We start from the raw sequence: 27,523 nt of genomic DNA on the forward strand, positions 1-27,523 counted from the left end.
ATATTACCTACCTCCTTCCATGATACACAGCTCTGATTATGTTACTCCCCTACTTTAAAAAACCTGTAATTCAAATCAACTGGCATTCATTAAGCACATCTAATGGGCAAACTACTGTGCTGGTGATGATGACACAAAACATAAAACTTAAAAAGTCTCTGCCTTCAAGAAGTTCCTATTCTACTTGTTTCTTACTACTTAAAGAGTGAAATTTAAGCTCCTTATTCTCTACAATCTAGCTCCAACTTACCTTTTCAACTCTCTCTCTCTCATTATGCCCCTTTGCATGTTTTATGATTACTTTTACCAACTCTGTGTATTTGCTGATACTCTCCATCACCCTTGTACCTAGAATGTTCTCTTTTCCTTGCTCCCATTTCCACCTTTTGATATCATCAAAGTCCATTTCAGGTATCTTATTTGTTGTGAAGCCTTCTCTGATCCTTCCCCAAAAGTAATCTTTCTTTAAAACTTCCACAGCACTAAGTTTGCACCTTCCCCCAAGCACTTGTGATTTCTATGTCCTACTTCAGAAAATCATAGGATCACAGAGGTGGAACTGGGAGGGTCCTTTGTCAATGTAGTCCAGTCCTATCATTTTACAGGTATGGGAACTACAGATAATAGAAGTTAGATGGCTTGCCCAAGCTTACATGGGTAGCAACAGAGGTGATGTTTGAGTTGTGATTTCAAATTCATTGCTACTTGCACTGTACTATGTTTTTGTATATATTCATCTCCCTTATTATGCTATGGGGAATGAATATTTAATTAAAATAAAACATTTATTTTTCTATCACTTAATTAAAAATAAATAAAATAAAATACTTATTTTTCTATCACTCACAACATTTTAGCAGAACACCTTGCACAAAGTTGGCATGTTTATGAATTTGACTCCCCCAGATTTTAAAGTTGTGGGAGTGGTAGAAAAGAACAAAAAATCAAAGATAACTCCAAAGAGTCACCAAAATAATGTTATTCTTCCTTTGAAATTTCACTTGATTTTCCTGTTCTGTTCCTAATCTCCATACTTAGGTTGTTCCCTCTTCAAGATAAATTTTGCCCACAATTTACTTTTAAACATGAGCCTATTAAATATGGTTCCCTACTGTTCGCTGGGTTATTAAGCTAATAATTTTACTTTGAACCCAAGACTCTCATTCAAATTATCCTTTAATCATTTGTTTTAACTTTATATCCCACTACTTACAAGATCATGAAAATCAGAACTACCAGAGATCTTAAAAACCAATTAATCTAACCCCTCATTTTAAGGATGACTCAATACATCCATTTTAAAAATCAGGATGTTTTTGTTCCTTGCCCTCTTCTCTACTATTCAAAATCCTATACTTTATAGTAACTATAAAGCTTTAGCTACCACCTCAACATGTGCTGATCGTTTCCTACTTGAAATCTTTGTACCTTATACAGGATGTTAATTTCAAATGCAAAACTCATTAACTGAAAGGGAATTTGGCAAGTGATTGACTTTGGGCAGGCTTGAAGGGAATCTGAAGGATTTGAGCAGAAAGACAGAGAGACATGGCTGGCAAGGCAGAGGTAAATTAGAAGGTATCAAGATAAGGGAAATGAAATTGAATGTAGTTAAGGAGAATGACAACTAAAACTAAGCCACTCACAAAAAGAGTTGGCCATAGCAGTTCTTTTGGAGGAACTAGTGGCAAGAGTATGGAAAACAGGGGCAGCTAGGTGGCACAGTGGAAAAAGCACCAGCCCTGGATTCAGGAGGATCTGAGTTCAACTCCTGTCTCAGACACTAGACACTTACTTGTTGTGTGACCTTGGGCAAGACACTTAACCCTCACTGCCCCACCCCCCAGAAAAAAACACACCAAAAACCTAACATAAACACACACACACACACACACACACATACACACACACACACACACACACGGACTAAAAAACTCACTTTCAGTAAATATGGAGTACAGGAAGAATTTTTCAGTTAACTTGCATCAAGTGTGATGTTTGTATTTTGACACAGCCAAGTGGCTGAAAATGCAGGTAAATTACTCTCTACTCTCCAGTTTATTAGAGAGAATGAGGTATTCCCTTAAAGAAATAAGAAAAGGATATGGAGAAGAAGAGGGGAATCCTGATATGCATCAGAAGAAGATCCATAATGAACACATGGAACTAATCAACAAGTAGAGGACATTCTTGTTGGTGCAGAGGCCATTTTCAAAGAAGATTCCTAGAGGCAAGTGCTTGAAATAGTTATGATGCCTAGCCACCGGTGTTGTTAGGTGAGAAAAGAGGTGAAAAGAGGATTGATTTACTGGGCCCCTGTATGTGCCAGGCACTGCTCTAAGCACTTTATAAATATCTTATGTGATCTGCACAATAATTCTGCAAGGGAGGCACTATTATTATCAGCCCTGTTTTACAGCTGAGGAAACTGAAGCAGAAGTTAAGTGACCTGCCCAAGATCACAGTCAATAAATGTCTAAAGCCACATTTGAACTCAAATCTTCCCGACTCTAGGTCACCATATCACCCCTAAGTGAAGAGGCCTCATGCTTTGCTGGAATATATAGCAAATCCATGACTAAAGTTTCCAAGATCTGTCATATCTTATTACTACCAACTTCTGGTGCTTCACATGAGCAAAAATGATACTGACAGAAGTAACCTAAAAAACATTTCCAAAGAGTACAAAATCTTAGGCAAAAAACTGAAGACCACTGGGAGGGGGTGGGGGGGTGGCATAAGCAATGTTTTCTATTGCTGTTCACTGGAAGCAAGGAAAGCAATAGCAGGAAGGCAGGATTTGGGAAGGGAGAAGCTAATTAAGAACAGACTCAAAGTAATGACAGACTCCAGGCTAGAGATGAAGTACATCTAACAAGGTCTAGGAATAATGTATTTGTCTGGAATTATAATCAAAATACTTTTCAATGGAAATAGAAGGGGGAGGCAAATTGTCTATGTATAACAAAAAAGGTACAACACAGAAAATACTGCGAATAGCTTTGTACATCCCCATAAGTTTCAGGAGACAAAAATCGAAGAAAACAGATGGTTTCAAATGTCTACATAGAAATGTGTAAATGTGGTTTAATAAGCAATGAGATTCACAACTGGAATGTGGTTTGGGGAGGGTAAACATAATCCAATGGGGAAAAAAAGACAGGTAAAAGGAGATATGTCTACATTAAGAAATCCAGGAACTGCAGAGGGAAACATTATAAATACTTATTTGGATTAAAATCAAGAAAGGTAAAAAGACATTTAGGCATCAAAAATACTATATAAACTATTTGGAGAAAAAGAAATACAACTAGGGAGTTCAACAAACAGATCACAAGCCTGGCAAAGAGATAGGATAGGGGACTTCAATCATTTAATTATCTACCAGAAGCAAAGCAGATAATTTTGCAACTTGATTTACATTATAATTTTACCCTTCAAAAGGTAGAAAAACCAAAAAGAAGAAATTCTATTCTGGATCTTATTGGTACCAAAAAAAGAGGAAATGAATAGTAGGATACAGATGACTGAACCCTTGGAAGGAAGTGACCACTCATTTCAGTATTTGTAACAAAGCTGCAGTTAACTTATGGTGGGGAGGCAGATTTCAAAGAATTTGGAGAAAGAATAGGTAGGATCTCATAAACAAAAACTCAGTCTAAGAAGAGTGGGAATCCAGCTCAATAAGACTGGGAATTTCTTAAGATAACAATTCTGAAGATACAAGAAGTATTCTAATGAGATGATAAAAAGTCTTTTAAAAAATATGGATACATAGGAAACTTAGCAATTACCTTACATTTTTCAAAATACATACCAAGAAGATGGAAACGAACATAAGTAACTAAGGTTGGATACCAAAGTACAGAATGATACTGCAAAAATGGTGTCAAGAGATTTAGATCTCTAGCCTCTGACCCAAAACAAAAACAACAGGATCTGGGGGCAGCAAGGTAGCACAGTGGATAAAGCACCGGCCCTGGATTCAAGAGGACCCGAGTTCAAATCCGGCCTCAGACACTGTGTGACCCTGGGCAAGTCACTTAACCCTCATTGCCCTGCCCAAAAAACAAACAACAATGAAAAAAATGACAGGATCCTAGCTGGGGATGGAATATAGCCAAAAGGAACTGGTAAAAAATATTTGTCTCAATTTTGGAAAACTCTCAACTTGGCAAGTATAAGATGAGGAAGGTAAGGACAGAAAGTAATGTGTCAGAAAAAGATGAGAGAATTTTAGTGGGTAGCAAACTCAAAAGATGCAAGGGCAGACAATGTGATAGGCTACATTAAGAGGGACACACACAGGGGCAGCTAGGAGGTGCAGTGGATAAAGCACTGGCCCTGGATTCAGGAGTACCTGAGTTCAAATCCAGCCTCAGACACTTAACACTTACTAGCTCTGTGACCCTGGGCAAGTCACTTAACCCCAATTGCCTCACTAAAAAAAAAAAAAAAAGAGGGACACACAGTATTCAGGTAGGAAGATGATAGTACTGAGCAGTATTTATATTATATATATATATATATATATATATATATATATATATATATAATATTATATTATCTGATTTGCACTAGTCAGTAGTGTGACCACAATCTGAAGTATTGTGTTCAGTTCTGGGTATCACATTTTAAGAAGGATATTAATTAGGAGGACCACCAGGTGGGTAAGGGGCCTCAAATTCCTGCTATATTAGAATCAATTGAAGGAAATGGGGATGATTAGCCTAGAAAAGATTTTTTGTTGTTGAGGCAAAAGGGTTTGTTTGGTGGTAAAGACCATGATAACTTGCTTCAAGTATTGGAAACATCAAATGGAAGAGAAATTAGATTTATTTTATTTAGTCCCTGAGGGCAGAACTAGGGGCAAAATGTTGAAGTTGCAGAGACATTTAGGCTTGCTGTAGGGGAAAAACTTCCCAACAAGTAAAACTATTCTAAAATGTAAGGTGCTACCTAAAAAGATAATGGCCTCCTTCTCTCTAGAGGTTTTCTGACAAAGACTGGATTACCACCTATACAGGAAATCTATACAGGAGATTTCAGTTTTAGGAACAGGCTGGACTAGATGGCCCCTGAGCCCCTACAACTCTGACATCCTGTGATTCTCTTGGGATCCTATGTGTAAAGTATTGTTTCAAGGTGTTAGATAAGTAAGAAAAAAACCTAAGCCCTAATTTCATGGAGCTTGCCCAGGAGATCATATTACCCAGATAAACTAATTACAAACCATAAAGAGTATGATGGAGGTGAAAACATGCTATGAACTCAAATCCACTGTACCTTTATCCTACTGCCCACCATGCCTTGTCAAATCTGAACCTCTGATTACTCACAATCCGCTGTGTTCATTCCTATACATGTGTTCCTGAATACTGCTGGAGAAAATCGTGAAATCAAGCTACCTGGCCCCTCACTGCAGCAAGACAAGCCTTCTACATCTCCCTAATTAACTCACTGTCTACATATACATATACTGACTACGTGTAAGAGGTAAGAAAGAAGAGACCAAGACAACATAGGGTTTTAAACATAGGAAACTAAGTTCATGGTGATTCGACTCACAGGAAAAATGAGGACAGGAGAAAGAAAGAAACATTAGGTTGATTTTGGAGATACTGAGTTTGAGGTGTTATTGATACCTCCAAACAGATATGTCCTATAGGTGTAGGACATGAGAATCTGGAGCTCAGAAGAGACTTTAGGACTAGAGATAGAATTCTGTAATCATTAATGTACAAGTGAGGGATGAATCCATGGGAGTGAATGAGACTGCTAAGCAAAGAATAAAGAAAAGAGGACCAATGCTAGAATTCTGGGAAATACCCACCCTTAAAGAATAACGAGGGAGATTAAGAATGGTTATAGAAGAAAGTCTGGCATTCCTGAAGAGTTTGTAGCATAAGTGTTAACGTGTTATACATAACATATTATAACCTATTAACATAACAGAAGCATAACAGCGTTATACTGCAGTGAAATTAAAGATGAAGATTGAAGAAAAGGTCATTGGAAACAATTTCAGTTAAGTGGCAGTGACAAAAGACAGATTCCAAGAAGTGTGTGAGCAAAGCCCTGGAAGAGGCAAGAGGTGATCAAGGATACAGCTAAAGATCTTAGTCTTAAGGACCAAAGAGTAGAAGATCTGAAGAACGTAAGAGAAAAAGCCTTAAAGACAAAGATGGTATGGGACATCAGTTTAGAGAACATGGACCTATTCTTAATTTCGGGGGGGGGGGGGGGTGGTTAAAATTCGTTTTCTCATATAAGCAAAAGTATGAGTGTGTGCCTGAGTGTGTGTGTGGGTGCATGCAAAATAACAGTCTCTTTCCTATGGAACACATGGAGGGGGGAGAAAAAAAAAATCAATGACCATTCTATTGTCCCCTTATCTTCAAACAGGGACAAGAAGTTAGAAACATAAAAAGCTGAGATGGGGGAACTTCGGGGATTCCTAGAGCTAACTCAGAAGGTCTTCAAGATGTAATTTCTTAATTGGCCCACTTATTCTTCCTTTAGCACTCCTTTTACCACTTCCTTACCCAGTAAGTCAAACAGGAGACTGAGAAGAGGGAAGAAATAGAAAAAAGGGGACTTCAAATAATCTGTGTAGCTTACTGGCCAAAGCAAATCTACTTTCTCCATCTTTTCACCCTCCCCTTTGCCCCACCAAAATAAAATAAATAATAATTGTGGGTTTAGGGTAAAAGGCATTTTTTTCTCTCTGTAGCCATAAAGAATTATGGGAAGGGGTTGGGAAAACTAAATTGAAGCTAGGGAATTGGGGAAACAGGAAGAAGGGACAGAAAGTGTCTGACTGTCCCATTAGTGGTGAGAGAAGGTAGCTATACAGCATGACTTTATGGAAATTTTCTGTACACTTTACTCCTCTAAGCATGTTTTAAGGAAATAAAATTCAATATCATGATTCAAGAGCATCAGTATAAAAGCCTTTTTAAAACAAAAACATTCTAATCCATTTAACCTTTGACTTAAGAGCAAAAAAGGCTTGGCAAAGTAAAAATAAGGAGTTTTCAATTTATTCCTCTACAGAAAAGCAACATTCCCTATAGTTTACTTTATAATCAAATGCATATTTCCTTCTTTAAAAAACTAATTAGATATTAAAATATTTGATTGACCTAATCTGAAAGAAGAGGTATTATCTTGAATAATACTGAAAAGTCCTACCTTTTCTTTGCAGCTGGAAAGCATGCTAATAATGCTAAGACAAACTGATTGCACTGAGAGCGCTGGGGACCAATCTTCTGTTAGAATGGATAAACAGATATGACCATTGCTATAAACATGAGGATGTACAGGAATATTGTCACCAGTAAACATGACCTAAGAAAGAATAAAATTCCATTAACACTTATGATTCTAAAGGACACCAAAATCCAAATCAAATTCTCCATTTATGCCTACAAATATTGACTTATAACACAATGTATGCCAATCAGCAGACTTTAAACTTTTCAGTAAGTCAGTACCAGTTTAGGTATAACAACCACACAAAATAGAATATATCAAGAATCTGGTCTATACTTTTTACAACACAGTTTTCAAAACTCTCTTGAACATTATCATAAGGGACAAGAACTGAACTTTGCATTTCAATCAGCATAGGGAACTTCCTGATTAACTCCCTTTACCAATACAGGATGGTACCTTCTCTGCCAACTTACAGTCTAAGAAAGTTGCCCAGAGCTCTGAAAGGTTATTTGACTTGCCCAGAGTCACAAAGACATGATATGGCAGAGACAGGACCTGAACGCAGGTCTTCCTAGCTTACTGGCTAACTCTCTATCCACTATGTCATAATACTGCTATTTTTTTTTATTCAACTAAAAATAGTTCTTCTGATGAAGACAATTCCTAATGAGAATTTTTCAAATTCTATTTATTATTCTCTATATTAACTGTAATTCACTTAAATTCCAAATGAAAATTCTCTATTTGGGAACAGTACCTTTATTCTCCCTATCTTTATACCTACCTCTTTTCCCCCTCACATACTTACTGGGAAAGACAAAGTGGTTTTTATTAAATCAGCAAATATATATGTGGCTAGAATTTATTAGAAACAGTCTGAGAAAATGAAAGCAGAAACTACACCTAACTGTTAAATTGTGTTTTTGACATCTCTATTTGGTCATGTCTCTCAAGTGTTAACTTTTTCTTTTAGGTCCTTCCTTTTTCTAACCTTTTCTTCTAATTCCTGAACCTTTCTTCCCCTCTGCCCCCCACATCTCTTCAACCCTCTTTTGAAACAATTTTTCTTTCTTTTCAACTTAACAAGTTTTATCATTTTATAATAGGAATTTTTGTTAGTTTGTGGTATAGAATTAGTGGGAACAATGACACTTCCCCCTTAAGTAAGCAGTAGGGAAAGTAATGGGGTAATTGATAATAATCAAAAATAGCAAAGGATTTAGAGCAAGAAAAGTCCTTCAAAATCATCTTAGAAATCAACACCCTCATTTAAAATGAAACTCAGGCTCAAAGACATTTAATGCCCACCCCTAAGAACCAGTATTTAAAGTCAAATTAGAAGTCTAATGTCTCAGTCCAGGATTCCTTCTACTACATCATACTCAATATGGTTAAAATAACACAAATCTAAAATGTAAAATAGTAGAATACAACAGTTAAAATGCTTAAAATTAAATGGGAACAAGCAACATTAAGATGCTGGTACTTAGTGAAAAATGGCTTTCACTGAGCCTCAGTTTTCTCATTTATAAAATGAGGGAGTTGAACCACATGACCTCTGAGGTCCAAGCTCTAAGTCTATGATACTATGAAATATTATTAAAGGATGAACATCATTATTATCATTATTAAATACAGAACAATTTTACATTTATATAGCGCTTAAAGATTTGCAAGCACTTTTATAACATATTATCATGCCCATTTTAGGTGAGTAAATAGGTTCACAGGTTAAGTGACACACCTATGATCACAGAGTTTATGTCCTTGCTTGTAAGCCATTTCCTTCACTTTGAAATTAAACTTCTGTTTGATTCTTGACTCTCCCGTCTCTAGCCTGTTCTGTTCAGCTCCAACCATCCACAAGTCAGAGTCCAGTTGATAGATTCAAGCCCAAGTTCTTCTAAGTTTAAAACTCTTTCTCACTATATTCTAAAAAGGACTTGTGAGGCTATATTTAGGAGACTGATGACACAAATTCTTTATGAAGTCTAATTTCAATTTTAAACTTAATGGTATTTCTTTTTCTTGGTATCCCTATTATAACTTGCACATCAACCACCACAAATACATTTCTTGGCTTACAAATAGAGCAGATTTACTAGAGATTACTTATTGAATATAAACTGTAAATGAGAAGAGAATTAATAGCAGCTCATATGTATATCTGTAAAGCATGAATTGATTTCAAATGAGATAACTGATTTAGAGGTAAGTTTAGGGTCTTACAAGTAATAACTATCAGAGCTGGAATTCAAACCCTGAAATGATTCCAAATCCTATACTTCTTCCATTATTCAACACTTTAGTCACAACTTAATCATATTTCACCATATTGGTGAACTTAGTTTGGACATTCAGTCATCTTCTCCCATTGTAGTTCTGAACCCCCAAGCACATGTGGTCCACCAGCCTCAGCCTCTAAATTAGAAGGGATGACAAACATGTATCACCTCACTCAGGACAGTTAGGTTTAGGAAGGGGAGAAAAGAATAATGATGTGACTAAGAGGGATGACATAAAGAGTCCTATACTTGAAGTCAAGAGGGGTTCAAATCCCACCCCTAATATTTAATATATTAATACAGACAAATCACTTAACCTTTCTTAGTTTCCTCAACAGAAAAATGGGAATAATACTTCACAGGATTGTATAGGGATCAAATGAGAAAATGTATGGAAAATACTCTGCAAACCCTAAGTGCAGTGCATACAGTACATATAACATACAGTATGTATGTTATATTTCTGGCCATCTCAAACACATCAGTGTTTGATGATAGTGTCAAAAACAGAAGATGATAGAAGAGCACCTCTGGCTTCTAGGCAGCATTACTGATCAATCCTATCAGCAATAAAAACAGCTTAGGAAAATTGAAAATTGAAAATTTATCCTACATGTACTTTTGGTCAGTTTGCAGACCAGAAGGAAAAGACTGACTGGGAGATGATAGCTAAAAAAAAAGTCAAGCCACTCGGCATAAGAAAGTCAAGAAGCATGAGAGAAGCAATGGGGAAAGGAGATAGGAGAGAAGGAAAAAGGCAAACAGATGAAGGAAGAGTGGCAAAACAGCAGAGCCAAACCGCAAAAGTGGTTGATAACTATTAATAGAAAGGCAGCCACAAAAACGGGACAAGAGAAAACAATTCTGAAATATGAAGGGGCAGAAAGCCATTTAGGTCTCTTTAGGCCTGGAAAGTAACACCATACCTTTTGAAAGGCACCATTCATAGGCTATTTCTTTAGTTATGGCCTACCAAGTACTATTTAGATGTCAGGAGACTAAGGGCATCACTTTCTTCAGGCCATGCCAAGGAGAAAGGCATGCCAAGATATATAGTTCAGGGGCAACTAGGTGGTACAGTGGATAGATTATCAGCCCTGGATTCAGGAGGACCTGAGTTAAAATCTAGTCTCAGAAACTTGACACTTACTAGCTGTATGACCCTGGGCAAGTCACTTAACCCCAATTCCCTAACCCCCACCCCCCAAAAAAAGATATATAGTTCAGCTGTCAGGGGAAAAACTTGAAAGTAACAAATGAAACCATAAAATAATGCAACTTATACAACCTAATCTTGACACAAACAGCAACAACTACCAGGTATTGTAGAAGCCATAATTTGATATGGATTCCAAAACCTCAAGTCACACTGTTCCCTGTAATTTAAGGTATAGGATGACGAAACTGCTGAAAGCACTAATGTCTTATCTCAGAATCAGTCAGAAGGCATCCCAGAGGGCAACTAGTCTAAATTCTATTTGAGTAGGAATCTGCTTTATAATACATCTCACTTACCCTCATGCCACTTCTAGGGACACCAAGCATTAGAAAAATGTTATGTCTACAAGCACCCAAATCTACCTCCCTGAAACTTGCCCAGGGTAGCCTTTAAGATATCTGAACCCAGGGGGCAGCTAGATGGTGCAGTGGATAGAGCACCGGCCCTGGATTCAGGAGTACCTGAGTTCAAATCCGGCCTCAGACACTTAACACTTACTAGCTGGGTAAACCTGGGCAAGTCACTTAACCCCAATTGCCTTACTAAAAAAAAAAAAAAAAGATATCTGAACCCAGTGATTATATCAACCTCAAAGTTCTCCTCTCCAGGTTAAACATCTTTAGTTTCTTCAACTGACTCTAAGTACCTTCTTCTGGACACTCCAATTGGCTAAAGTGCTTCCTTAAAACATTGCTCCAGACTAGGAAACAATCTGAGGGCATAATCTGATTAAACCCTTTCTTTGTTCTATTCTCTCCACTGAACCAATCCCAGAAGTTTCAACTGTACAACCAATCTTCAAATTTAACAGTTCTACAGTATTTTCTACAATGATGGAAGGAAGGTTTAGTGGGTAGAGCATGGGAATCTCAGTGCTATGAGGAAGGGCAGTCTCAAGTGGTCATTTCTTCAATGTAATTACCTTCCCATTAGCCTCCAAAAAGTTCCCCCACGAAGGACATGGCAGGTAAAGTGCCTTTCCCTATGAAGCTCTATTGAGGCACCCCACACCTGCCTCAAGACCCCTCTCTTTCCATTCCTCTCAAAAATCATCTGAAAGACAGATGAGTTGGGCTGCTATCACCATGAGAATGAAAACCATGTCCATGGCCAATTTCTTATTCCTGAGTATTACCTTTTAAAAATATTGCTTTCAGGTACGGAGAGCTAAAAGGGGCATTAGAAATCAATCAGTCCAGGGGCAGCTGGGTGGCACAGTGGATAGAGCACCGGCTCTGGAGTCAAGAGGACCTGAGTTCAAATCTGACCTCAGACACTTAACACTTACTAGCTGTGTGACCCTGGGCAAGTCACTTAACCCCAGTTGCCTCACTTTAAAAAAAAAGAAAGAAATAAAGAAATCAATCAGTCCAAACCCCTCATTTTACATGGAAAAAAATTAGCATAGAATGATTAATCACAGAAACTCAGAACTTTAAAGGTCCACAATGATCATACTTATTTGTGGGTTTTAGAGTCAGAAAAGTCCTTTAGGTCCCCTACTCCAAGTTTCATCATTTTGTAAATGAGGAAATATATCCAGAGAGTAGAAGAAATTTGCCAAAGTATCTTTTATTCCACATCACACAAGAGCCTTCAGAACCTTACAGTAGGAATCAGAAGACCTATGTTCATATCATATGTGCTAAAAATTATGATCTGAGGTCTTGAGTAATAACTCTAATTATCCTTTATATAAAATGTGAATATCCCCTCTAATTTTAGAGAAGACACTGGACTGTTGTAAGGAAAAGTCAAATCAATATAGGAATGGAAACTATTAATTATTACTACTCTTACACAGAAGTTACTAATAGAAACAATTATAGATTTACAGTCAAAGGACTTAGGTTGAATCTTATGCTACTTAAAGCACATACAAACCTGGAAGGACTATCATTTTTGTCTTCGTACCTTAGGACCTACCCACAGTACACTGCAGAGAAGTTTAATAGTCACTGAAGTAGGGGCAGCTAGGTGGCGCAGTGGATAGAGCACCAGCCCTGGATTCAGGAGGACCTGAGCTCAAATACAGCCTCAGACACTTGACACTTACTAGCTGTGTGACCCTGGGCAAGTCACTTAACCCCAACTGCCTCACTTAAAAAAAAAAATAGTCACTGAAGTGAACTGTGTAACTTTAGGCACACCCTTTCTCCTCTCTAAAGCCCTGCTTTAAAAATGAGGGGGCTGGACTACAAAAACACCAAATTCCATTCTAGTTCACTTCTTTCAAGCTTTCTGGAAGTGACTCTTCCAGTGTCACACAGTTGGAAGCATCATAGCTGAGCTTCAAGTATAAGAACTTTCCACTACCCGAGAAATCCCCTCAGAACCATCTTGAATTGCTTTCATGTGGCCTCCTACCTCTGGAACCGTCTTTCTTCTTACAATAAAGGACTTAGTGCTGTGGAGACAAGTCAACAAGCATTTATTAAATGCTTACTACATGCCAGGTATGGTGCTAAGCACTGGGATTAGTCCCTGACTTCAAGCAGCTTACATTCTAATGGGGGAAGACAATATATAAAAGTATAACCTAACCTATACAAGTCATCTTAATTTCTCTTAACACAATTTTCTCATCTATAAAATGGGGATAATACTTGTAATATCTATCAAAGTTGCTGTAAGGGGGGCAGCTAGGTGGCACAGTGGATTAACACTGGCCCTGGATTCAGGAGGACCTGAGTTCAAATCCAGCCTCAAACACTTGACACTTACTAGCTGTGTGATCCTGGGCAAGTCACTTAACACTCATTGCCCCACCACCACCCCCCAAAAAGTTACTGTAAGGAAAATGAACTGTAAACCTTGGAATGCTTCAAAATTGCTGTCACAGCATTTTCTACCACCTCTTACCAGAACCTCAGAGAAAATAACAACAAATAAAACAAAAACAAAAAACCCAACAATTATATCTCCAAACTATATGAATAATTAGATTATAATGTCATGCATATTCATATAAGCAGGGGCACTTTTTTTTTTGGTGAGGCAATTGGGGTTAAGTGACTTGCCCAGGGTCACACAGCTAGTAAGTGTCAAGTGTCTGAGGCTGTATTTGAGCTCAGGTCCTCCTGAATCCAGGGCTGGTGCTCTATCCACTTCACCACCTAGCTGCCCCTAGCAGGGACACTTTTAATGTCATACATGGTTCTTATTAAATTTTATAAAAAGGAATTTCTAAAACCAGCATCAATATCAAGAGATACCACATACCCCTTCAAATTATTCAACGAACATTTTGAAAATCCTATGCAGGGAGCATTGCTTGGTGCTAGGAAGATACAAAGTTTATAAAAAACAGACAGGCACTACCCTCATGGAGGTAACAGTGAATAAGGAGACAAATGCAGGGAATCATTGCATACAAAATGATATAAGCACATTTAAACATTGTTTCACAATATGCTAAAAGAAGTATGAGAGGTCACTTCCAAACAGGGGTGAGGATGGAATTCAACAGGGGGTTAGAGTAAGGGAAGGTGAGATAGATCACAATTTAATCAACAGTATAGAGGAGGAAGAGTTCAGAGGGCAGGTAATAGTCTCATTTGACTGAATTGAAGAGGCAAGAGATAAAGCTAAAAAGGAAGGCTAGACACCCTTGAACACTAGGAAATAAGAGTTGAAATTTTAATTCAAAGCCAATCTATAGTCAATGACTATCGTTTTCCCCCTCAAAGAATGGCATGAGTAGATATATGTTATTAAAGAAGATAGATCAGAAATATACACCATACATTAATAGTGTACTTAGATTTCCTAGCACAGAATTTATCAAAGATTCATCTTATTCTTGTGGAAACGATAGAGATATGACATGGATCCATGCACTCAGTTTTTTGTTTGTTTGTTTTTTTAATCATGTACCTAATCATTTTAAATTCTGTACATTGTAATGCTTGCCAAAAAATAGAAATAAAAAATATGAAAAACATCAAATAAAATTTGAAGTCATTAAAGGACCACCTGGAGCTTTAAAAAGTTGGATAGTAATATAGTCAAATCTGAGCTTTAGGAAACATCACTTTGGCAGCTTCATGGAGGATGGATTTGGAGAAAATGGTCAAACTTAAGGAAGGGTGACTGCTTAAGAGTTATTGCAAGAGGGGCGGCTAGGTGGCTCAGTGGATAAAGCACCGGCCCTGGAGTCAGGAGTACCTGAGTTCAAATCCAGCCTCAGACACTTGACACTTACTAGCTGTGTGACCCTGGGCAAGTCACTTAACCCCCATTGCCCCGCAAAAAAAAAAAAAAAAAAGAGTTATTGCAAGAGATCAGATAAAAGGTATAAGGACCTGAACTAGGGTGGTTATTATATGAACAGAGAGGAGATATACATATATGAAACATGTAGAGACAGAAATCACAAGATTTGGCTGACTAATTTGAAAAAAAGCCAAAGTTGTGAATCTGGGTAATTAAGAAAGACAGTAGAGGCAGCTAGGTGGCTCAGTGTACATAGAGCTCTGGGCCTGTAGTCAGGAGGATCTGAGGTCAAATCCATCCTCAGATACTTACAAGCTATGTGACCCTGGGCAAATTACTTAGTTATCTCAAAAAAATTAAATTAATTTTAAATTAAATTTTAAATTTAAATTAATCAAAAAAATTAAAAAGTGGTGGTGACCTTGGCAGTAATAAGGTAGCTTGAGATCTGGGATGAAAATCACAATTTGTCCTTGCTTGCTCAGCACTTGGACAATTCATTCTGCCCCAATGAAAATGAGAAGAAATTGGGAGGAAAGTGGGAAGAGGCTTACCAGCAATAAATAAGATACTATACTAGAGTACAGTTTTAGCATGTACCATAGAAGATGTGAGCTTCTGAATAGGACAAATTGTTTGCATGGCTGCTGCCATGTACCTGTGTGCTCCTGGCTGGCCAGGTTATAATGGGCCTGATGGCCGTAGCAGTGGAATGTAACAGAACAAATTTACATTGAGAGATAATGGATAAAGGGGGTATGTTTGTATTCAAGAAGCCCATGACTGCCATGATTGGATCTTGTGGGGTGGGTGGGATAAAACCTATGTTCCACTCTCTAACGTGGTGACCAGACATAAGAGCACCAACTTAAAGACTATACTTAAGTAGAATTAGAAATGATTTTTCAGCCAGAAGCCAAAGAACAGGTACAGAATGATAGAACTCGAAAGGTTATGAGAGCATCGGGTTGAACCCTAAACAATTATCTTTTGCAACATACTCCCCAAGTGATCAACCACAGTGAGGTCTATGGAGACAGGCATTTTAAGATCCCTTTAACTTTTAGGAAGAATTTCCTTACAAAATTCAAAAACTCCTCACAAAAATCTAAACAACACTTTACCAACTTCTGGACGTCCATTGTTTCTACCAAGCTCTACCCTCCAGGGTCAAAGTCTTTCTCCTCTTCCAAAGTGCAGCACTTAAAATACCTGAAGAGAACGTTCATATCTCCCTAATTCCTTTTCTTCAGTCTAACCATGACAGTTCCTCCAAACAATCTTCATAAGGTATGAACTTGAAGCCCTTTATTTGCCCAGTGTTTTTCCCCCGGAGATTCTAAAATGGGGTGCCATGAACTGAATATAGTATCTCAGATGTATGTGGTCTGCTAGGACAAAGTACAAAAAAGACCAATATCTCCTTATTCCTGGATACTCTATGTCCCTTAAACCAGCATTAATTTTTCTTGGCTTCTATATGACACTGCTGATTCACTGAGCTTGGTAGCTACTAAACTTCCCATATGAAAAACTCTAGCGCCACTCCCTCCAATAAAAAGTCTAGCCCTATCTCCATCATCTTTCGGAACATAAGTGAAGTTGATTTTTTAAAAACACAAGTCAAAGACTAACATTTAACTCCAAGTTACCAAAAATCTCTTAGTTGCTAATGATTGCCTTCCCTCAGTACTCACCCTTTTTGTCTTCTCTACAGCATCTGAGAGTTATAAGGGAGGGCTCTCTGGGGGCAAAAATACAGAGAGCAGAGAAACTAGGCAATGTAAAAACAAAAAAACCCACAATGAGATCTATGAAATAGTATGTTCTACAACTTTACCAAGAATCGAAGGCTCACATCTCCATTCTCTTGACTTTGGAGGACAAAGCTGAGCCAAGATTTGTTCTCCACTACTTTAGTTGTAATCCAATTCTATATGATTTTTCACAGATTACTGCTGACATATCAAATTTATTGCTAATCCTCAGGACCTTAAGTGGTTTTCTATCTGGGACAGGTAACTGGGACACAAGGACAAATGGGTGCATTCTTATATAATCTCTTGACTTATCCTGGGTATCCACTCACTATTAGCTTTGGTTGGTTCTGTTCTTGCCAATCTAGAGATCATTCTTCATAGAGAAAAGAAACACAACAGTTGAGGAACTTCATCTTCAATCACTTATCATTCCATCCATGCAAAGTAACTTTAACTCCATACTTTATTGAAAACAAAAAAAACAAAAATGCCCTCACCAAATCATTTTGTTATCCTTAGCCTTGCTATTTTCCCAGCTAATTTTGATTTTCTTTCTTTCTTTCTTTTTTTTTGCAGGGCAATGAGGTTTAAGTGACTTGCCCAAGGTCAAGTGCCTGAGGCTGGATTTGAACTCAATTCCTCCTGATTCCAGAGCCAGTGTTTTATCCACTGTGCCACCTAGCTTCCCCCCCCCCACTTTTGAATACTAGAACTCAGATTCTTTCAAGCCATGCCATGCTTTTTTTGTGTTTTGTTTATCCTCTCTCTTTTCTTCCATCCATATTTTGTCTATAATTTTACATATCTTCTTGAAATCTAAATTGTTTGGCAAGTTCCCTTTGAATTTCTATTGGTCTTTTTAGACAACTACCTCTCTTTCTCACCAACTTAAATTGCTCTCTGTCTTTAGAATTTCATTCTTGAGAGTTTTCCATTCCTCCTGGAACAGGATGGACAACAGGAAGAATGGGATGAACAAAAGATCAGACATTACCAACTGTATTAGCTCTTCCTTTCTTCTCTATTACAAATTGTAAGATTATCATTCCCCTCCAAGATTTCATCAATAACCACCTTCCACCAGTTCATTCTTCTTTAAGAGGATCAAATTCTCCAGAATATAATCCTCCCTTGTTGATGCCTCCACTTTTGGAAAGATTAAACTATCAAGAAGCTCCAGCAGATATCTGGATACCTAACGTCCCTTTCACTGTCACTTTAGAATGCCTTTGTGCTAAGCTTGAGATCTATTTCATGAACTCCTCAACAACTTCTGCCATTCTTCCAGTTCAGATGTGGCATAGTCTAATCATCCCACCATAAATTTTTTTTTTGGTGAGGCAATTGGGGTTAAGTGACTTGCCCAGGGTCACACAGCTAGTAAGTGTCAAGTTTCTGAGGCCAAATTTGAACTCAGGTCCTCCTGCATCCAGGGCTGGTGCTTTATCCACTGTGCCACCTACCTGCCCCCCATCATAAATTTTAATCCAAATTATTTGCACTATCTTTACTCTACCTCAGTTTCTGAACTCATCAGATAATTGTCAATATACAATGTTTTTCTGCCTTGTCATTTCCCTCCCTACGCCCCAAATGCCCCAAATGCCTTTTTAAAAAATTATTTTATTTTTCCTCTTTCAATAGACTAATTCTTTCCAGAATTAATTTCCAGCTGTGTCTCATCCAAGTCTGTGAAACCAATGAAGTCTAATTTATCCTTTTGACTTAAAATTTCTAGTTTGCCTCGTTTGTCACTAATACTTTCTGTAAATTTATGTATTGAGCATCTGAAGCCAGGTATCATTACTGGATCGTTTCTTGAATTTTGAATACTATAAAGGAAGTATCTCTATTAGTATTCTTTTCATACCATATAGCTGCTCTCTAAATTGTCTAACTCAGTGAATATCCAGATTTTTTAAAACTCCCTATTCCTTTTTTGGGGGGGCTGGGGATGGAGGTGGAGGGTAGGAGGTGAGGCAACTGGGGTTAAGTGACTTACCCAGGGTCACACAGCTAGGGAGTGTCAAGCGTTTGAGGCTGGATTCAAACTCAGGTCCTCCTGACGCTAGAGCTCTATCCACTGTGTCCCCTAGCTGCCCCTCCCTTTAATTTAAAATTTAAAAACCTCTTGATTATATTTGCAAGATTCCTAGAAAATATATTCTTACTAACCCTTGTTGAGTACCCTCCATTCTTTTTTTGGTTTGTTTGTTTTTTTAGTAAGGCAACTGGGGTTAAGTGACTTGCCCAGGGTCACACAGCTAGTAAGTGTTAAGTGTCTGAGGCCGGATTTGAACTCAGATACTCCTGACTCCAGGGCCGGTGCTCTATCCACTGCGCCACCTAGCTGCCCCAGGTACCCTCCATTCTTGACCAGAATCTTTTCATTTCCATGTTTTTACCTCTGGTACTGAAATCCAAATCCTGTTCTCAGATATCTTAACTACCCGTTCACTTCTCAGTTCAAATTTTCTATTCTGTGGTTCCTATCTTAGATTGGCAGTTGTGATGAAAATCCTTTTCTGTTCTATGAGCTTCAGCTCTAAGAGTAAAGCTTTTTAAATCTTTAGTAAAGTTTCCTAAGTTCCTTCTTGAAGTGTCATGTGTTCCCATATGAAATCACCAAAAGTAAACAGTAATTATCCAGTCTGTAAAGTTTTTGAAGGTTCTTGTGTAACATGTTAAATATATGCTCAGGAAGGAGTGGTAAGATCTCTATATCATCAAGTGAACTGTAAACAGTTACCTCAGACTGCCAGCAAAGAGTCAATGATTTCCACTACTCATCTTTCCCCTTTGATCTTTCATTATTCACCTCCACTGCACATGTGCATCCACATCATAACTCCTCTCCTTATGACTATTTCTTTCTCAGAATGTCCAGCTCCCTCCAATTTGGGAAGACCCTCCTATCTGTTTTCTAACTCATGGGCAATGGGTCTTCTATTGGCCCCCCTCCAACTTTCAGACACAGGTCAATATTCTTGCCTTCAATTCTTTTTTTCTTTGTTTTCACTCTGAAACCATTCTTCAGAGCTTCAACATATTGATAATTTGATGTTGCCTTGGATGGAGGGTTTTCATAGAGTGACCCCAGGTTCTGTGCTGGGACTGGTACTATTTAACATTTTAAACAATGGCTTGGATAAAGATCTAGATATAATGCTTATCAAGTTTATAGATCCTAGCACTAAGAAGGCTAACAACTTAATGACAATTTCAAAGGATCTTCATCCAGTTAGAACACTGAGCTGAATCTATGAAAATGAAATTAACAGGGATAAATATATAGTCTTATGCTATGACAAAACACCAACTTCACAAGTTTAAGATGGGAGATATAACTAGACAATGATTCATCTGAAAAATATCCTTTAAAAGTTTTGTTTGTGCTGGGTTTGTTTTTTTTTAATTTCAAACTTAAACCTATTGGTGACTACAACTGAACTGAGAAATGAGCAAATGGTTAAGAGGATGATATGAGGATGGCATTTAGATTTCTAGAGCACAGCTAAATTAAACATTTCTATGTATAAAATTGATCAGAAAAAGGTTTGTACATGAAACTGCAAATATCTATCATATTCAGCTTGCTTTTTCTCTTATGATAGATTCAACATTAGTTTTCAAAGCTATCCTGCTTGTTTTTATTTCCTTTAGGCCTATCATTCTGTTTTCTCCTTTATCTAGGGTTCTTTACTGTCCTGCAAGTTCATTAAGTCAATGGCATATAACAAATAGGAATACTAGTGTGATCTTAGGCTGCCTTAATAGAAGCAGAGTTTCCAGGACTATGGATGTGAAAGTGTTGCTGAACTTTGTCTTGGTTCACTTCTGGAATACTATGTTCAATTCTAGACACACTTTAGGAAGGATGTTGTAAGCTTGAGCATATCAATAGAAGTGAAAGTAAAAAGCCTCGGGTTGCTGCCATATAAAGACAGAAAGAGACCTAGAAGGGATGTGATGGTGCATATGAGTCTAAGCACCATCACAAGGGGAAATAATTCCACTCATTCTGTTTAGCCCCAAAGGGAAAAACTAGTAGTAAAAAATAGAAGTAACAAAGATGAAAATTTAGGTTTGAAGAAAATACTTGATTACAATTTTATTTATATATATATATATATATATATATATCCAAAAATATACAGGACTGCCTCAAGAGGTATTGCATTTTCCTCCTCACTGAAGGTTTTCAAGTAAAGATTGCGTGAACACTTGCTCTAGAGTGAACTATCGTCCAAGAATGGATTGGACTAGATGGCCTTGGAAGTTCCTTTTGATTCTGAGATTATGCAATTTTATGATTCTGTGGAAATTTAGTCTGACAGCCATTTACATATAGCATGAATAGGCAGGGAAATAAGATCTATAAGGAAACTAACAGCAGTTGAGGCAGAAGTTAACAAGGGCTTGTCCTAGGATATTAAGGAAAGGCATTTTATATCCTTCATGGTAAATACATTAGGAGAAACTATGATCAGAGAATACAGTCTTACATTTGATCAAAAATTAAAGGAAACAGCAGAAAGTTGATAGAACTCAACTGTATCTAGTATCTATTTTCTCTTTGGTGGATTTGTCATGACCAAAAGACAGTAGTACATTTTTATCAATAACTTGAAGGTAGATATGGCAAGCTTATCAAATTTGCAGATGATAAACTGGGATAACAGCTATTATCAATCAGATAACAAAATCAATAACCATTAAGGAGGAGAAATTATAATACCCTGTATCTTCAATATTTCTATGGATGTGAGCGCTCCCTTCAATGATACTGATCACAATCTATTCATGACCTCTCATCCTAGGAAACACAAGTCCACACCCTCCTGTACACCATCCTCAGAGGTATGAAGGGTACTTCCTTTAGTTTTCTTGACAATATACAGATACCCAAATGGAGTACACAGGCTGTCCATTAGTAATTCTTTGCTCTTGCCAAATAATTGTCCACCCTCTTGTCTATAAATATAGCTCCTTTACACTGCCATTGCCTTTTGGGGAATCTTCCGTTTTAATTCTTCTGAGACTAATATTCCATGATTTGTAGCCACAAAGCATCAGTGAAAAAATAGTAAAAAGATGCGCTTTTGTTAGTGGGAAGGCTAGAATTATTAAAAGCACTCCCAGTTTTTCAAAGGCAACTCAGCTTGCCATCTTCCTGATCAATTTTAGGCCCAGTTTATTACCAAGTAGGGCGAGAAAGAGAAAGAGTAGGAGAGGGAAAGGGATGGAGATGGGTAGGAAGACAGGGAAGGAGAAAAGGAAAGAGGAGGGAGGGAAAGGAGAGGAAGGGTAAGTAAAGAGGAAGAGGGGAAAGGAGATGGGGAGGGAGGGGGAGAGAAAAAGGAGGGAGGAAAAGCAGAAAGGAGAAGCGAAAGAGGGGATCAGGACAAGGGGAAAGAAAAGGAGGGAGAAGAGCAGGGAGGGAGAAAGAAGAGGAGAAAAGGAGAGGGAGGAAGAGGTGGAGGGCAGACAGACAGACTCTATGACCTCCTGGTGATATACTGATGTGACTCTCCATATTTAACTGGACTTGTCCTCAGAAAAAAGACTTTGTGGCCAAGGCTATAACTGAAAGTTCTTCTGTTCCACTGGTACAGCCTTTGAGAATCCAGAGTTATCTCCATGCCATAGGAAAGCACTGGAGTAGGAGCAGAAAACAATAATATTGCATACAAGAGAGTGGAATGGTGTGAGCAGACCATAACATGTAACTAAAAACTTACAAAGCATAGGAGCAAAAGATGTTTTTATGAATTTGCATGATAAGAAGAAAAATTCAGTGAGAGCCTACATGGTCCATAGCATACCTTCATAATGTCAAGAGAAAGTGAGGAAGGCCTCCAGCATGTCTGGTTGACCCTTTCTTCCCCTCTCCCACCCCATGGTGAACTTATGGAAGAAAAAGGACAAAAAGGGCAGGGATGGGGCAGCTAGGTGGTGCAGTGGATAAAGCACCAGCCTTGGATTCAGGAGGACCTGAGTTCAGATCCGGCCTCAGACACTTGACACTTACTAGCTGTGTAACCCTGGGCAAGTCACTTAACCCCAACTGCCTCACCAAAAAAAATGGCAGGGATGTTGTGATTTGCATTCCTGGAGGGAACTTCTAAGTTGATAAGATCAAAAAAAGACAAAGATCCATTTGAGTACTGAATTTGCTTCTCAACCACTCTCAAAATCTCACTTAGGAGGCCCTGCAATGTTCCAAGGCCTAATGCAATTAGCACAATGTCAAATATACAGAGTACCAGAAGTGTCTCACCCTTTACAGTAAATCTCTTGATTCAGACTTGTTCTGGACATCTTACAACACTTTTGGCAAGCATAGATTTTTCCTTATTATACCTCACTTGATATTAATAGAAACATCCTGGTATAATGGATAGAAAGCTGGTCTTGGAGTCAAGAAAACAAATACTAAGTATAACAGTACTAACTGTGAGAAAGCTGTATCAGACATGAACAGCAGTATAAAAATGGATTTAGTGTTTGTTATTAGCTCCACCTCAGATATATATTGGCTGTATGACCACCAGGAAATCACTTAACCACTCAATGCCCTAAGCAATTCTCTTAAAATCTATAAAGTACAGAGAAAGTGTTGACTTGCATTGGCAGAGGATATTTTCTAATCCAGGAATTCCCTATACCAATGAAATTAAAATTTTAGTCAGTCTCTATCACTTGATATTAATAATCAGAGGATCAAACAAACAAAAAATTATCTTAACTTTCAAGGAATCTTATATGATCTGACATATGTATGAAGATACTCATTTGTATTCTTGCTTGATAACAAGTTTGATATCTGTCCTAAAAAGCAAGTTGTACACAGTTAAAATGACTTAGCGTGGCAACTGTTTTCTGTTAAAATAAAATCAGCTGCATTGTCATGTTATACACTTGTCAAAACCAGTGCCTCCTAAATTTGCATAAATATTCGTGATCTGTACAAGTGTAACTACTGTATAAATCTATGGGCCTTTTTTTGACCTCTCTTGCTTCTTCTGAACCATATTTGTCACATTTTTTTTTTTGCCATAATTTACCACATCATCCCCTATGTCTACTTTTGGACCGACATAATTTGATATAATTTGGAATGTTTTATCAACTTTTATAGAATTTTTATACTTCCTCATCCCCACCAAGTTACATAAGTTACAATTATTTTCATGGTATTCTCCTGCAAATTCTTATTATGATCCCTGGATTGGAAGATGACCCCGTATATCATGTAACTCATGTATGTCATATTCATGCTGCCCTTGTGCACATGATAAAACCAGCTCATCAAAATCCTACATCTCCAAGGAGAATGTAGGTTCAAGTGATGTTTGCCTCCACATTTCATTTTAGAAGCATCTGAAGATTAATATAATTTGTAGTTACCTGTTCAAGTATATTTAGTTATAATTTTATAGTATAGTTTGATTTCATTATAGTAGTATACATACTTGGTCATATAAGAAAGATTTAACATTTAAATGGAGCTAATTCTAACCCCAAGCAATGTGATAGAATTAAATATGTAATCACATGCCCGGATTCCAAAAATTAGTTGTAAGAGTACAGGATTGGGAAGGGGATAAGGGAGATGCAGATAAACAATTTCTATGAAAAATGACCTAGGAGTCTCTGCAGACTGAAATGTAAGGTAGAATGATCTGACAAACACAAAAGCTAGAGATCTTAGGCTGCAGAAACAGAAGCAGTATCTAGAACCTGGGAAATTATAAATGACTGTCTATGTCAGGTCAGAAAATTTCTGAATACTATAGTCAGTTCAGGGTGCTACATTTTAGAAAGCGCACTGACAAAATAAGATTCATACAGAACAGGGTTAGGGAACTTTGAAACCCTACCACAGGAGCATTAGTTGAAGGAACTTGGGGATATTTAATCTAGGGAAGTCTAGGGGGTGGGGGGGGGGGGAGACTTACTAGTTATCTCCAAGTATTTTAAGAACTTTCATCCTAAAAACACAGACTTCTTCTGCCTGGCCCCAGGACAAAAGGTACAAGGTGCAGAAAAAGATTTGGATTAGATATAAAGAAAAACTTGCTAACACAGAGCAAGTGGGGTGGTCTTGAGAAATCATGAGTTCCTCCCATAACTTGAGATCTTAAAGAAGCAGCAGCTTCTTGGCAATCTGCCTTCCAGTGATTCCAGCTCAGTGATTTAGCCTTTAACACTGAAGTAATATTTAGAATATGAAATATTACAGAACAGATTTAATGAGATGGCTTATTCTTATGATAACACTATACAAGCAATTTTCAATGTTATATGCCCTTGCAATTCTGTCAAGTCAAACTGCAAGGAGGATTTAGATAAAACTGTAGACTGCTGTCACATCCTCAAAAGTGTCGTCTTCTGATAACAAATTTGTAGGCACTGTACCAAGTATTCCCCAAGACAGCTTAATACAAATTTTTGAAAAAGTGAAGACTTTTACACACTCCAAATATTAGAAGTGAGAAGGAATTATAGGCAAGACATCAAAATGGAGGTATCAATGATACCTAAACTGAATGTTCTGAATGCTTCTGACAAGTCAAGACATTGCCAGCAAACAGTGACTTCTTTATGAAGGATGAAAAAATTGGTAGACACTCCTACTTTTTTTTAAATCCCATTTTATTTTTGAGCCAAAGTTTTATTTTATTGCCCTCAATATTAGGTAGTAGTATATTTTTCACTTATGAGAAATATAAGTGGCAAAAATCTGGCTGACATCAGGGCCTATGAAGAAAGCCATTTTCATGACAAGTCATAAGAGTCTCTATCTGGGAGCTATGAGCTACACTAATATTTATATCTATAGTGCAGTATAATAATGTACCGAGGATCTGTGATTTGTCAATGTATGTGAATGGCCTTTATTGACATAGATAGGTTGTAGTCTATGTACAATAATGGAGAAGTGGGTTTTGTTTTGTTTTAATAGAAGTTTTTTATTTTCTCATGATCACAGAGTTGGTGAATATCAAAGAGGGATTGTCTTTCTTAACTCAGTCTAATGCTATTTTGTTTTTAAAAACAAATAACCAAACTCTGTATAAAAACAGACTGTTAAGGGTTTAAGAATCTTTGCCTACAATGTAGGAGCTTTAATGCATGGGTCTGTGGCATTTATTTTAGCTGCCCCTCCCTTTTGCCCTACGTTTTGTATTCTTTGCTATTACAGACAGATATTATTTACTACTTCCAGATGAAACCTTAATTGTGACTAGACCTTTGAGACATAAACATTATGTTCAACAACTGAGTCTTAATCAGTTTAAGTTACTAAATTATAACTGGTGATAAAGTATATGTATATGTATGTATATCCCTGACCTTGTAACGCACAAAAGCCTACACAGTGACATCACATTACTATGCGGAATCAAACTGACTCTCCCTTTCATCATCATCATCATCAATAGCAGAAGTAAAAACATAATTTTCCACCAAAGCATAATTCTATTCAGTCAAAAGCAGGATTACCTCTCCCTAAAAAATTTAACATTTCTAAGGAGTTCATCTCAAAAAAATTAAATATAAATAAATGAATGAATGAATGAATGAATAAAAAGAAATTAAAAAAAAAAAAGGAAGCCATCTCACAGGCTCAGGCCAGAGTTCCATTCCTTTTACTCCTAGACTCTACAAATGAAAATTATGTCTAAAATAACTAAAAAGTACAGAAAGTAATAATGGGTGTAGGGATTTAGAGTACAGAGGAAAGGGAAAAGAGAACGACCGTATTAGTTCCTATAGACTAAAATGGTGTTGAGCTGTTTTGTGACTAAAGACAAGGAATAAAGTCCTTCTTTTGACAGAAGATCATATGTTTAGGGTTGGAAGAGGACAAGTCCATAGATCTGGCAAACAGGAAAACTAGAGATCTTAGGCTGCAGAAATAAGGAAAATGGAGCACAAACAAGCTAAGTAAGTTTCCCAGTCACATAACTAGTAAATGTCTGATGCAGGATTGGAATAAAGGTCTTCCTGACTCCAAGTCCAATGCCCTCATCATCATGCCATTACTCAGCCTTTTGGCTAAGATCAAATAGGAAAAATATACATCAAAACTAAGTAAAATCAGAATATAATCAAAAATATAACTGAGAAGTTATTACCTGAGGAGAGTCAAAAGGATATCGACTACTAAATTTAAATAGAAGTTGAAATTTCTCCCCTTCATATAAAGTACCTGGTGCACCCTCCATGTCTACAATCCACCTGGAATATAAAAAAGAAACAAATTAAAATCCTCAATCATATTTTTTTTCCTTATTTTCTCTAAAGTATTACTGCACTACTCAAAAAAATAAGCTAGTCAGTAGTCTTTCTATGCTTAGGCAGCCAAGTGACAGTACATGGAGCCAGGAAGTTCAAATCAGACACACTGACTAGCTATGTGACCTTGGGCAAGTCACTTCACTTCTTTATACCTTTGTTTCCTCATTTGTAAAATGGGAATATAATAGCGCCTATCTCACAGGACAGTTGTAATCAAATAACAGCATATGTAAAGCATTTTGAAAACCTTAAATACATGCTAGCTATTGTTAAAGTCATAAAAGAAAACTACAGTTTGGGCAACAAAGCAATACTAATCAGAACAGCAGCGACACTATCTTGTGTATTAAGGTTTGCAAAGCAATCTACATACATGATCTCACTTCACTGGAGCCTCACAACAGGTAAATACCACAGGTATTATCCTCATTTTACATGAAGGAAATTGAGGCTCAGAAAGGTTAAGTGATTTACCCAAGGTCACAGTGTTTCCAGTAGGATTTGAACCCACATCTTCC

General features: G+C 37.4%; 1 protein-coding gene across 3 annotated transcripts in view; it reads right to left on the reverse strand.

The window, feature by feature from the left end:
- The window catches only part of UBE2W (ubiquitin conjugating enzyme E2 W), a 77,888-nt gene that overhangs the window by 16,683 nt on the left and 33,682 nt on the right, over positions 1-27,523 (reverse strand). For all 3 annotated transcript variants that reach the window (XM_043977392.1, XM_043977390.1, XM_043977391.1), the window contains exons 3-4: positions 26,843-26,945; positions 7,195-7,350 (exon numbers count right to left, since the gene is read on the reverse strand). In XM_043977392.1, coding sequence (XP_043833327.1) covers positions 7,195-7,350; positions 26,843-26,945 — 259 coding nt within the window. The remainder of the gene's footprint in view (positions 1-7,194; positions 7,351-26,842; positions 26,946-27,523) is intronic.

Source organism: Dromiciops gliroides, chromosome 1 (genome assembly GCF_019393635.1).
Source record: "Dromiciops gliroides isolate mDroGli1 chromosome 1, mDroGli1.pri, whole genome shotgun sequence".
Lineage (NCBI taxonomy): Eukaryota > Metazoa > Chordata > Mammalia > Microbiotheria > Microbiotheriidae > Dromiciops > Dromiciops gliroides.